The sequence below is a fragment of the Elgaria multicarinata genome, chromosome 2, assembly GCF_023053635.1.
Source record: "Elgaria multicarinata webbii isolate HBS135686 ecotype San Diego chromosome 2, rElgMul1.1.pri, whole genome shotgun sequence".
In the NCBI taxonomy this organism is placed as follows: domain Eukaryota; kingdom Metazoa; phylum Chordata; class Lepidosauria; order Squamata; family Anguidae; genus Elgaria; species Elgaria multicarinata.
In genome coordinates, this window is record NC_086172.1 from 50437652 (window position 1) to 50449429 (window position 11778).

Below are 11778 nucleotides of genomic sequence, written 5' to 3' on the forward strand. Positions count from 1 at the left end.
TTTACTTTTACTATTTTTACTTTAAAAATATTGTTACTTTCTATAACAAAATGGTGCTTATCTCATTTGAAAGTCTTTAGCATCAGGGCAATGCAAGCAAAAACATTTCCCCCCCCGTGGTCATGATGATGACTTGGTGAATTAAGCGAATATAAATCATGAAATTCTGCACATGATCAGAAACTCTCTGTGGGAGTTGCCAAACTTGTTTTTGGGCTGTCTAATAAGACCATTAAGTCTGGGGCCTAAAATTACTTTAGCTGCACTGATGGTGCAGTTACCTACAACCAGCCATCAGCACTCCTGATGAACAAAATGGTTGGAGTGGTTTAACAGCTTCTAGACCCAGAATTGGGTACCATAGGCTTGGGCTCATCACTGGAAATTGTTTGGACTGCTCCCATCAGGCATGCTGCAGATGGCTGCCTGGCAGCCATCTGCATCCTGGATATTGTTGGGGAGAGAAAGGTCTCAGGGCAGCATCCCGCAACCATGTAGTGCAGCAGACTTGTGGCTCAAGCTCTCAGATGTTATTTACTGCCACACGGATCTGGAACAGCAACACAGGGAAAGGCTTTTTATGCATCTGTGGCAACCTTGGCCCAGAAATCGTTGTAAGTTAATCAGCTCCAACAAACGTGAGCCAAAGGATTGATCAGAAGCATTGGAAAATGTTGAATTTGGGTCAGTGTTTTGTGGATGGAGATGAGCAAGCAGAAAACTCTTGTAATGATCCATTTAGGAGGGTGGACTGATGCAGCTGAAGACCCACACCTGGCTGTGAAAGTCAGTTGCCATTTGTCACATTATGGTGCTGAGGCACTAGGAAAAAATAGATGAGCCAAAATATCTCCTTTTAAACCATCATTAAAGGCACAGGAGCTGGGCAGCACAGAGCATCTCACCCCTTGCCTTTTAGATTCTGGTTTCTCATTCATTGTTTTCAAACATTTTTACCTTCTTTAAACCTTTGTGGGCAAGGGGAAGTTAAAAATGGAAATAAATAATGTGGGGGATGATGGAGACAGTTATGCAGAAGAGCTGAAAGAACATGACACAACCGCATGTAACTTTACTTCCACCTCCCTCAATGCCCACTTTGATTCTCTCACAAATTTCAAATGACCTCTTTGCCTGATCAAGAGCGGGCCAAGGTTTAACCAGAATATTTAACCTGTTTGGGAATGTTAAGCTGTTTACACACAGCTAATATGACTCAAGGTGGTCACTCGGTATGGATTAAAGATTGAGAACAATCGCTACTCCTGTTACAAGGCCAGGCATACAAAGAGCCATTATGAATCACGGACAACAATCTTTGTTTATTACTGCTGGGCTGACATGCTGAAAGCCCCGCGCGCTGCATGCCAGCACAAAAAGCTTTGTTGCTTGTAGATTGTTTGTTTATGTAAATTGAAATGGTGCATTTTATTATGCAACAGAAAGACTCTAAATGACAAGGAAGGTGCTGATTGGATAGCTTCCTGGAAAGGGAGCACGAACAAATCTGAGACAAATCCTGACATTGTTATTCTATTCGGTGTTTTTGCTACGAGAACTTCAGGAGAAGGGAAGTTCGTTGACTCTTCAAGGATTTTTTTAAATAAATAAATAAATAAAACAAGCAGTTGTGGACGATCAATTGGTTTGATTTCTGCAGTGATTGTAGGATACTAGATCATCACTTGAAACGTATCCACAAGGAACCATTTGGATACTACAGGAATCATGACAGAAGATATCCAAGTTCCAACCAGCATGTCTGAATATAATCGGAATGTGCCCTCTGAAAAACCACAGCTCCAAGTCATTGATATTATCGATCAAATAGCAAATTCTGTTGAGCTATTTCCTTATGAAACTGCAGAGCCGAGTTCTGGTTCTCTACTTACACAAGAAAACCAGGAAGGAACCAATAACTTAGTAGAGAACACAGCATATGAAGTTTCAGTTGGGATGAAGGATCATGGAGGTAAAGTGCCATGCTTTAATATTTCCCCCCTCCAATTGTCTGGAGAATAAAATCATGAAATGCTGTAAAAAAAATCTATGTTTAACAGTTTCTCTCTTAAAATTTCCTTTCTGTTTTTATTTGTGTCAGTAAATATTATAAAGTCATTGTGTATGAATGAATAATATTGAGCGAAGGTTACTGACAATCGAAAAATCTGTTCAGCTATCAAAATTAATATCAATGAAAAAGCAAATGTGATTCTTGTTTTAACCTTGTTCTTGCCAAAATGAAGTGCTTTTAATTTTCATAAATTGTCTTGTCAAAATCAATGTGAAATGGCTTAATGTTTGCTGGATTTTGTCCAAGGCTCGGAAGTTATATTAGTTTTAATTGAATGTGCTTCTAAGTGGTTAATGTGACTAAAACAACATACTGCACTGGAAGTCAGTTCACTGATTGCTGTGGAACACATTTCTATTGTAAGGTGAAAGATTTTCAAGGTGAAAATTTCACTGAAAAGATAACTGCTGGTAAAGAAGTTTAAGCTACACTATAAGGCTGAAGGGATTAGTCATTGCTTTTGTAATCGCTCGTCGCTTTTTAGGAGATGTCACTTTTTTTTACTGTCTTGTATCTTCTAAAGGAAAGCCAGAGGGAAACAAGGAAGAAAAAGCTGACATCTCTTCCCAGAAAACAAGATATTGGGAAGAAGAATCTGGAGAAGGTGAGAAGTATTCTTGGATTTTGTATGTGGGGAGGGGGGAATCATGGCTTTTGCCAAGTATAGGCATGGTCTAAGCAAAGTTGAGACTGATTTTAATAGGCTAGTTAAAGAGATCCTTACACTGAAATCAACTGAAGTTACAGTCTTAATATTACGAGTTTGACTTTAGCTAGATTTTTGCCCTTTAGGAAGAGAACAATTATTTGGGAATATAACTAAAATTGGGGCCTATTTCCCAAGTGAAGTTAAGCAAATTTACATGAATAATTCAGGCCCCCATGATTGATCTCAGTGATACTTGAGGATACATGATTGCAGGGATGAGTGTGTGTGTGTGTGTGTGTGTGTGTGTATCTGTTTACATGTCCTAGGGTTGTGTATAGGGTTGTTTTGCTTCATATACATTCAGTTAACTAATATTATTCACTTGTTTGCTTCAGTTTACCCTTATTTCTAAAAATCATAACCTCACCTGCTCCATTAAGGGTGTGTGTGTGTGTGTGTGTGTGTGTGTGTGTGTGTGTAAGGGGAAGTAACCCAACAGCTATGGTAGAGTAATAACTTTATAAGACCAAAGCCAAATTTCACAAAAGCTGTGAGCAAGCCTCTGAGTTCTATAGAACTCTTCTTCAAGCTGGATATCCAAACATCAAGCACCTTGCCCCCTCAGACAGTGGGTCCTTCCAAAATGGTTGTAAATAGACAACATGTGTATTTAAACGCCATTTTCAGGAGTTTAAACAAGGCTAAAATAATTTAAGAAGAGAATTAGCCTAAGGCTGCGTTCAGACAATACAATAGTCAATGGTGACTTAATAGTCAACTCCATGGTGGTTGATTATCAAGAGGATACACCCAGCATGACATGATTATAACAATAAATCATGGTGCGAATTAAGGCCAGTGTCGAGTTGACACATCCCCTGCCTTCTCTCTCCTCCCCCCTCAGTCCTCCCACTGATATCCCATCAGCCATTGTGAGTTCTGCTGGCTGGACTAGAGCAGCAGCAGCCCCTTTGGTTGCTCTTGCCAGTGGAGTCTGTAGTCGCCAAAAATAACCAACAATGAAATTGCATTGGTTATTTCAGCCGAATAACCAACTGTGGTGTGAAAAAGTAGTGACAGATGACATTATAACCAAATGCTGACTATTTAACTCACTGTTGACTATTTAACCCACTGTTGGTTATTGTGTCATCTGAACCCAGTCTAAGTCTGGTCATAATAGATGCAATAGATACACCCCCCCAAAAAAAGTTAATTAGCGTTAATCGATGCACGTTTCCTTTGAGGTATGTTCCAGTTGCATTTAGGATTGCAAACTACAGACAGTGGGATGGGTGGGCAACTATGGGATATTCATTGGATTCAGGATATGTTGGGGAAATCTACACCTTTATCAATGGCTAGCTTTGTTGTCAGCCCTTTGGAGAACCCCACAAATGAAAAATGAATTTCCCCACATTCACACTGTGGCACAGTAACACATAATAAAACCTATTAAATAATATTTCACACACAAACTCTGAGGCACAGGCACTTTATCTTTAAATTGCAGGCAGCTTTTTACTACCTATCCAATTTAACCTAATTAATACTTAAGACACCACAGGCAAAAGTTGAATGGTGCATTTTGTTGTAACATTAAAACACCAATTAAGCCAGAGGGTAGCTGGAGAGGACAAGTGTGTGACACCCATCTCAATGATGTGGCCTCCCTTGGTTGGGTACAAGACAAGAAGAATAAGTGCAATACAGCCTGTAGGGATACAAGCATACAAAGCACACATGCTGACGGCTTGGGTGATTAATAACCCAGGTAGTGACTGGATGCTATCATTGCACAAGCCCCCTCTCCTCTACCCCAAATAACTACTGCACAGAATGATAGGGCTGGTGGGTATTTGGCTCACCTCTTCAAGGGAGCAATGGATGTGAAGCAGGTCAGCATCTCTGAAGCAGCAGCCTGCAAAATGGTAGAGATGCAGTGCTCATGGGCAACACTACATTTGCTGGAGAAAAAGTATGGAAGGATAACAGGGACAGCTGCTCTTTCTCTCTCTCTCTCTCTCTCTCTCTCTCTCTCTCTGTGTATGGGTACTAATTGGGCCTTGGTAATCTATTAAGTCAGACTCCCCCAAACTGATACCCTACAGAGATGTTGGACTACAGTGTGGTGTAGTGGCTAAAGTGTTGGACTGGGAGTCAGGAGATCCGGGTTCTGGTCCCCACTCAGCCATGGAAACCCACTGGATGACTTTGGGCCAATCACTGACTCCCATCCCAACCTACCTCACAGGGTTGTTGTTGTGAGGATAAAATGGAGAGGAGGAGAAGGATTATATACACTGCCTTGGGTTCCATGAAGGAAAAAGGTGGGATATAAATGTTGTTGTTGTTGTCGTTGTTGTTGTTGTTATTATTATTATTATTATTATTATTATTATTATTATTATTATTATTATTATTACTATTCCCAGCATCCACAGCTACCAGGATGGGGAAGGCTGTACTAAATTTAGTTAGTTTATTTGTTAGGCCTTTCCTCCAAGGAGCCCAAGGTGGTGTACATGATCCTCCTCCTGTCCATTTTATACTCACAACAAGCCTGTGAGGTAGGTTAGGGTGAGTATCAGTTACTGCCCCAAGGTCACCCAATGAACTTCATGGCTGAGTAGGGGCTAGAACCCATATCTCCTGTTGAACCCAGTCTGGCACTCTAGCCACTACACCACACTGGCTTCTAAATGATCTAATGCTTGTAAAACTGTTCCAAAATAACAGTTCAGTTTTAACGCTGGAGCATGCCCTTTGAAGGTTTGCTCACTCCAAAATCTCATGCTTAGCCACAAAGTCTCTACCTTGCATTGTTCAATGTTCTCCTCCAGTGCATAATGTTTATGGCTGGTTTAGATAGTCAACGTCTTGTTCATGAAAACGGCCTGACAGCCCATGAGCACATACTCAACTGAGCAAACATAATAACTCTCGTCCAACAAGGGATTGCCTCGTCTACTGAGGATTTTGTTTGGAAGTAGGCTACTGCACATAGACATCTTTGATGGATTGAACACCATGGGACCTGACATGTGGTGTGTATGTAGTTGCCTTTGCAAAAATGTGACATCCATCTTCTGGAGTGTTGTATATAGATCCCTACCCTAGATTGGCTTTATATGCACAGTTCACAGGCAACTTGGTGACCTCATGATGTTTTGGACTACAACTTCCAGAATTCTTGACCATTTGCCACACTGCCTGGGGCTTATGGGAGTTGTACAAAATATCTGGGGACACCAGATTGCCTACTCCTGGGCTGCCTGTGACATCAGCTTGGACAGTGTGGATAATTGGGGGGGAGGCGGTAGGAAGGACTGAGTCAGGCAAGTTAGTTGTAGAGTGTGTTTGGTGGGTTGATGCCTGCAGATCTGTCTGAAGGAACTAGCTGATTATGGTGCCAACCTGGCACAATTATGAATAACAATAATTAAACTTGACTGTTAATCTGGATTCATTTATAAGCTTCTAGAAAATCCTATACAGACTAATTAATTATTTGAGAAATAACACAATAGTGTTGTAGTTACTGGTCTTGAACTTGCTATGAACATTATTATTTTTTATTTATTTATTTATTACATTTTTATACCGCCCAATAGCCGAAGCTCTCTGGGCGGTTCTTCAACTTAAGGGTGCCAGAGGACTTCATTTTCAAGTCTTCTGAGCATAGGTACTAAACTCTCAAGAACACTTATAATATAGAGGGAAGTAAATGTTTGGATAGCCCATGCATATGTATATAAGGTATATTTGCCATTTACCTTTCTCTTACTTTGGATTTCCTAATAGTGGTTTGTCGTCCTTAAGCAAGGATGATAACACCACTATGCTGATCCTTATAGACCAATGTCTTATTTGAGGGGAGAAAAGTAAACACACGCTAATCCACACTGAGTGGTTGAATGTGTGTTGTTGTTGAATCATGTTTGTTGTTGTTGTTGTTGTACCATGGATTACTGTTTTCTGAATGTGCTTACAGTGGCTTGTTAACCATACAGCATGACATATTTTTCTGGAACAGGCCACCTTAAGAACCTATGGTTTGTTGTAGGTTTGTTCAGGGTGGTTAATAGTCCACCTTGTGGATGTTCAGACAACATGTTAACCAACAACCCATGGTTCAACAACAACCCACACTCAACCACCGAGTGTGGGTTAGCATGTTGTGTGAACAGTCCCAATGATAGTAGTTGGAAACTCCAAATGGAATTAAGAAAACATTTAACCAGCACCAGGACCTTTGTTTTACCTTGTTAATGAGCACAATGTTAAGGATCACAGTTTTGGCAAAACTGCCAGAACTCGTGTTGTTCATGCAATGTGTGCTCACATCTAACTCCAGTCCTGGAACTGGTACTTTAGTAGTACTTGCTTCCATTCCCAACGTGACATATGGGGGCAGAAAGAGGTCTTGGCCCTGGAGATGACTGCCTCTTTGGATGGTACCATCTTTGGATGGTAACAGGTGGGGAATAGATGGATGACTTGCTAGTAGCGTTTGACCAAGACCTGATAGAGCTCATAGATACAGGTGACATTTTTGCTTGTTAAAATTTTGTATATTTATTTATTTATTTATTTATTTATTTAATTACATTTATATACCGTCCCACAGCCGAAGCTCTCTGGGCGGTTTACAACATTTATAGATCTGAAATAAAACTATTTAGTGGTTGAAAAGTACTTAAAAAACAAATCATGAATTATGAAATTACTGGCTAAAAGCAATTCTATACTAGATAATAAATTCCATTCTGATCTACTTGGAAGTCAGTCCCGTGGAATTCCCAGGTAACTGGGTTTAAGATTGCAGCCTTAAAAACTGCATACTTGGAATGTCATTCAGGGGTCTTTACAAAGGTCCTGACACCTCTTTAGTCTATGTTCTACAGCAGGGGTGTTGAACCTCTTTTAGCCTAAAGGCCGGATTCCATATGGGAGAAGTTCTTCAGGGGCGCATTCCAACAGTGGGTGAGGCTGAAGGAAAAAGGGGTAGGGCCAAAGCCAAAGGGGTGGGGCCCAAATCCCCAAAATATCAGCCTATTTTAGCATAAAGCTCTTACTGCCAGTAACTGAGCTTTAGGAGAGGTATTTCAAGCTTTTGGAAGGGGCATAAGAAGCCAGGAAACCACCAAACAATGGGTGACCAGGGAAAGGAGATGAAGTCACGGGGAAGAGGGTGGGGCCATCTTGGGAATCCCAGAGGGCCGGACAGGAACCCCAGGAGAGCATATTTGGCCCGAGGTTCTGCACCTCTGTTGCACATGGAAAATATCTGCAAGTCATGTGCCTTGTTTGTGTGTAGCTCTGTGTCGTATGATTAACAATATCCTAATTAGCTTCTGTCCTGATCCACATAGCTCTTCCTCCTGTAGAGAAGAATCTGGTTAGTATTGCTAAGCAAAACATGTTTGTGGATCTCCACAGATTTTCCCAGTTCATGCTGCTCACCTTAATGTCCCATTAAGATTCCCTAATATGTGTGCATAGGTTTGCAACCGTAGTCCCATGATTGAAAGCACTATAGGTGCTACTATTGAATTTAAGAGATGTCTGACCAGTTCAAACAAGAAATGTATGGATGGTGGTCCTAAGCCACCAGAGCTCTGCCCTTTCCAAAGTAGGGTATGACTCTTCCTACCCAAAGAGGGTTTTTCTTCTTCTTCTTGTGCAGGAGGTTACCAACCTGGGGTGCTGTCTTCATGGTGTCAGGTTGGTGCCGCCTCCCTCTGAAACTCCATACTTTCCCTCTCCCAGGGTGGTGCTGGATAATCCCAACATCAAGGAGGGAGCGTGGGGTTTCTGGGCGGCCACCGTGTCCCAGATCCACCCTCTTCCTAGTGGAAGGCAACCACTCAGATTGGCCCCAGAGTGATTTCAGATGGTGGAAGTGTCATACTGATATGATTCTGATTGAAAAAGTCAGGGAAAATCCATGACTCCCCCCCCCCTTGATTTTTAAATCTGCAGCTTCATGGGAAAGCCCTGCAGTGGCTGTGAAGCTGCACAACACAGATCCACAGCCACCACAGGGCTTTCCCCATGTATCGACAGCTCCCTGGTGGCCTTCATGTATTTTGGACTACAACTCCCATAAGCCCCAGCTAGCATAGCCAATAGTCAGGAATTATGGGAGCTGTAGTACAAAACTTCTGGAGGGAATCAGGTTACCTACCACTGTCCTAGTGTCTATATTAGGGAGAGATTTTGATGCCTCCTCTTCTCCCTGATTAGTGCAGAAAGCTTACAGAAATGTGACCTCGTAGTTCAGGCTGAATGGAAGGTTTTGGCTTTCACCATGCCTGCTAAATGTGTGATTTCACAACCTTCACATTGCATTAATGCCAGTTATTTGCATTTTGCCTAACAAGACATGGCAAATCATTCCATATATTTAGAGCGGCTTTAACTCTATGTCAAAAGCCATCATTATCCAGTGCCAACAGAGGGACACCAAGGGATGCTGTTTCATCAGTTTTTCAGAACTTACAGATGTGCATTGAACTTTTATCGAATGACTTTGGGCAAAATATTCCAGCTCCCGCAGAAGCTGCCATGGGAAGCCTAGCAAAAAACAATCTTACATCTCAATCCACAATTCCTTGTGGTAATCACATCCCAATGATAGTGTTTGTTCGTTCAGTCTAAGCCATCCTTCCACAACCTGGTGCCCTTCAGATGATTTGGACTACAACTCCCAGCATTCCTGATCACTGGTTAGTCTGACTGGGGCTAATTGGCCAGTCTGGCTGACCAAGAGGCTGTCTTGACATCATGGCTCCTGGGTGGCTCCGAATCTGCACTGCATCACCCTAGGGCAAAGAGTCAATGATGTGCGGCTGAAAATTCGGGGACTTACTCAACTTTTCCAGCCAGAGCGAGGGCAGCCTGGCTCTTCCGCTGGTCTGTCCTCATTTGAAGCCACTCCAGGGGCATTCCTGGGCAGAAGGCAACCTCCTATTGGTTGCCAGAAGCTGGGGGAGGGGCAGGGGGCAGGCGTGGTGAGCCTAATGGCCGCCGGAAAGCCCGCGCTGCCTCCCATCATTAGGACAGGTTGCCGCCTGACCTAATGATGAACGTTGCGTGAAGACAGCCCCAGGTTGAGGAAGGCTGATCTAGATAACATAATGGACACTGACTTTCTCCAGTTCCTGAGCCATTGTTCTGTCTAGCAAGCCACACTGTGTCTCCAAGATGAGACGGTTGATATCTGGCACAGAGGTCATAGGTGGAATTAATGCATTCAGGAGGGTGGAGTTACCAAGAACTATATATTCTACCTCATACTTTTTTTGTTTGTTTGATTATCAGGTATTTGCTGAACAAACCAGCATCAAAATTGGCTTTTTCCTCTGCCTGGACAAAACATGGCAGCTAGCCTCCTCCTGACTAGCCAAAACTTTACTAGGCTCCACCAACTGATCAGATCTATTTTTTTAAAAAAAATCCCTGGCAGGAAGCCCTATTGGGAGGGTAATTCTAAGAAAATTAATTTCACCCCAGCTAATGTGAGGATGGCACCTAAGCTCCGAGGGACCTGGGAATTCTGAGTGAAGTGGGAGTGGCAGATGACATCACCATCGCTAACAATAAAAAAAGAGCCAGTGTTTTGTTTCTGCGAGCTGTGACACCACTACACCCATTCTAGTGTAATGTAGAGTAAGTCCATTGAACTCATGAGTAAGCATATATAGGGCCCATTCAAACAACACACTAAGCCGTGATTAGGTCACTAAACCTTTTGCAGCAAATAGTTAGTGAGCGTGTTTAAACCATGGTTATGGAATGGTTCACACGACACGCTATGTCATGGCTCACATGACATGCTAAGCCATAATGTTTAGCTCAAAATGCTTAACCGCTGTGGCTTAGCGTGTCATCTGAACAGGGTCATTGGCTGGTACTATCAGTCTTTGAGGCATTACACTTTCCCTAGCTCTGCTATACTGTGACCACTGTTATTTGTTATAGGGCTCTGTGGGGAAAGTCATCCCGTAAGCACCCAAGAACATGAAGCAGCTAAGCAGGAAGAATGGGATGTACGGCAACCTCAGGATGAAAAGGCCTACAGCACTAATGAGGCAGAGGAGGATCAGAAAGAAGCACAGTTGAGTGAACCCAAGGAGCACATAAAAGAAGAAACACAATTAGAAGCAAACGAGTACCCAACAGAGGAAGATTCAGATGGCACAGAAGAAGGAATGCGAAAGGAAAATAATGAGGATTCTCATAAACCAAGGCAGGAGGGTGACAGCAACAGCAAGGATTTCTTTCCTACCAATCCCAGCTGTAACTCCCAGACTGAGAAGCCCGATGAGCAGGCAGGCTCAATGAAAAAAAATGATATCTCCAGGCATAGTTATTCTCGATACAATACAATATCTTACCGGAAGATCCGGAAAGGAAACACAAAACAGAGAATTGATGAATTTGAGTCCATGATGCATTCATAAACTGAGGCAGAGAATTTGATCAACGTGCTGCAATTCCTTCCCTTCCCTCCACCACATCCGCCCCCAAGGCCAGACATTTCTCCACCTGTAATATCAAGTTATTAAAATGTCTTTTGCGGCTTTGATTCGACCTAACTTAGTAATGACTAAAGGTGTAGCCTTAGGCACACTCGGGAGTAAGCTTCGGTGACCTCACTGAAATTTACTTCCAAGTAAATATGCACAGGACCAGGCTGCATGGCTGCACATTTATCTGGGAGTAAGTCTAGATGCATATAATGACACCTACTTCTGAGTACCCATATATAAGTCTGGGGTGTAAGGTTCACTGAAAAGAACAGAATGAGTTAGTCATGACTAATGTCAGCCCTATTGCTAAGTGGGACTTAGTCGCAACTCAGTTTAGCTGGATCGGGCCCAAACTCGTGTCATTTGACTATATGCCTAAAAAATGTAACCACTTGTATTTTGTTCTGAAATAACAAATTTAGGATCTAAATCAACAGTCTGATAAATTTAACATAGCTTTATTGTAAAGATATTTTAAAGAAAGATTTATGTAAACGAAAGATGTATGTTTCTGTCCA

General features: G+C 42.3%; 1 protein-coding gene across 1 annotated transcript; it reads left to right on the top strand.

The window, feature by feature from the left end:
• The first annotated feature begins 1615 nt into the window (after positions 1 to 1615).
• On the top strand, positions 1616 to 11235 carry ERMN (ermin). The gene is made up of 3 exons (XM_063118623.1): positions 1616 to 1972; positions 2598 to 2678; positions 10710 to 11235. The coding sequence occupies exons 1-3, from the start codon at positions 1729 to 1731 to the stop codon at positions 11189 to 11191; spliced, it is 807 nt and encodes a 268-aa protein (XP_062974693.1). The 5' UTR covers positions 1616 to 1728; the 3' UTR covers positions 11192 to 11235.
• Positions 11236 to 11778: the final 543 nt, after the last annotated feature.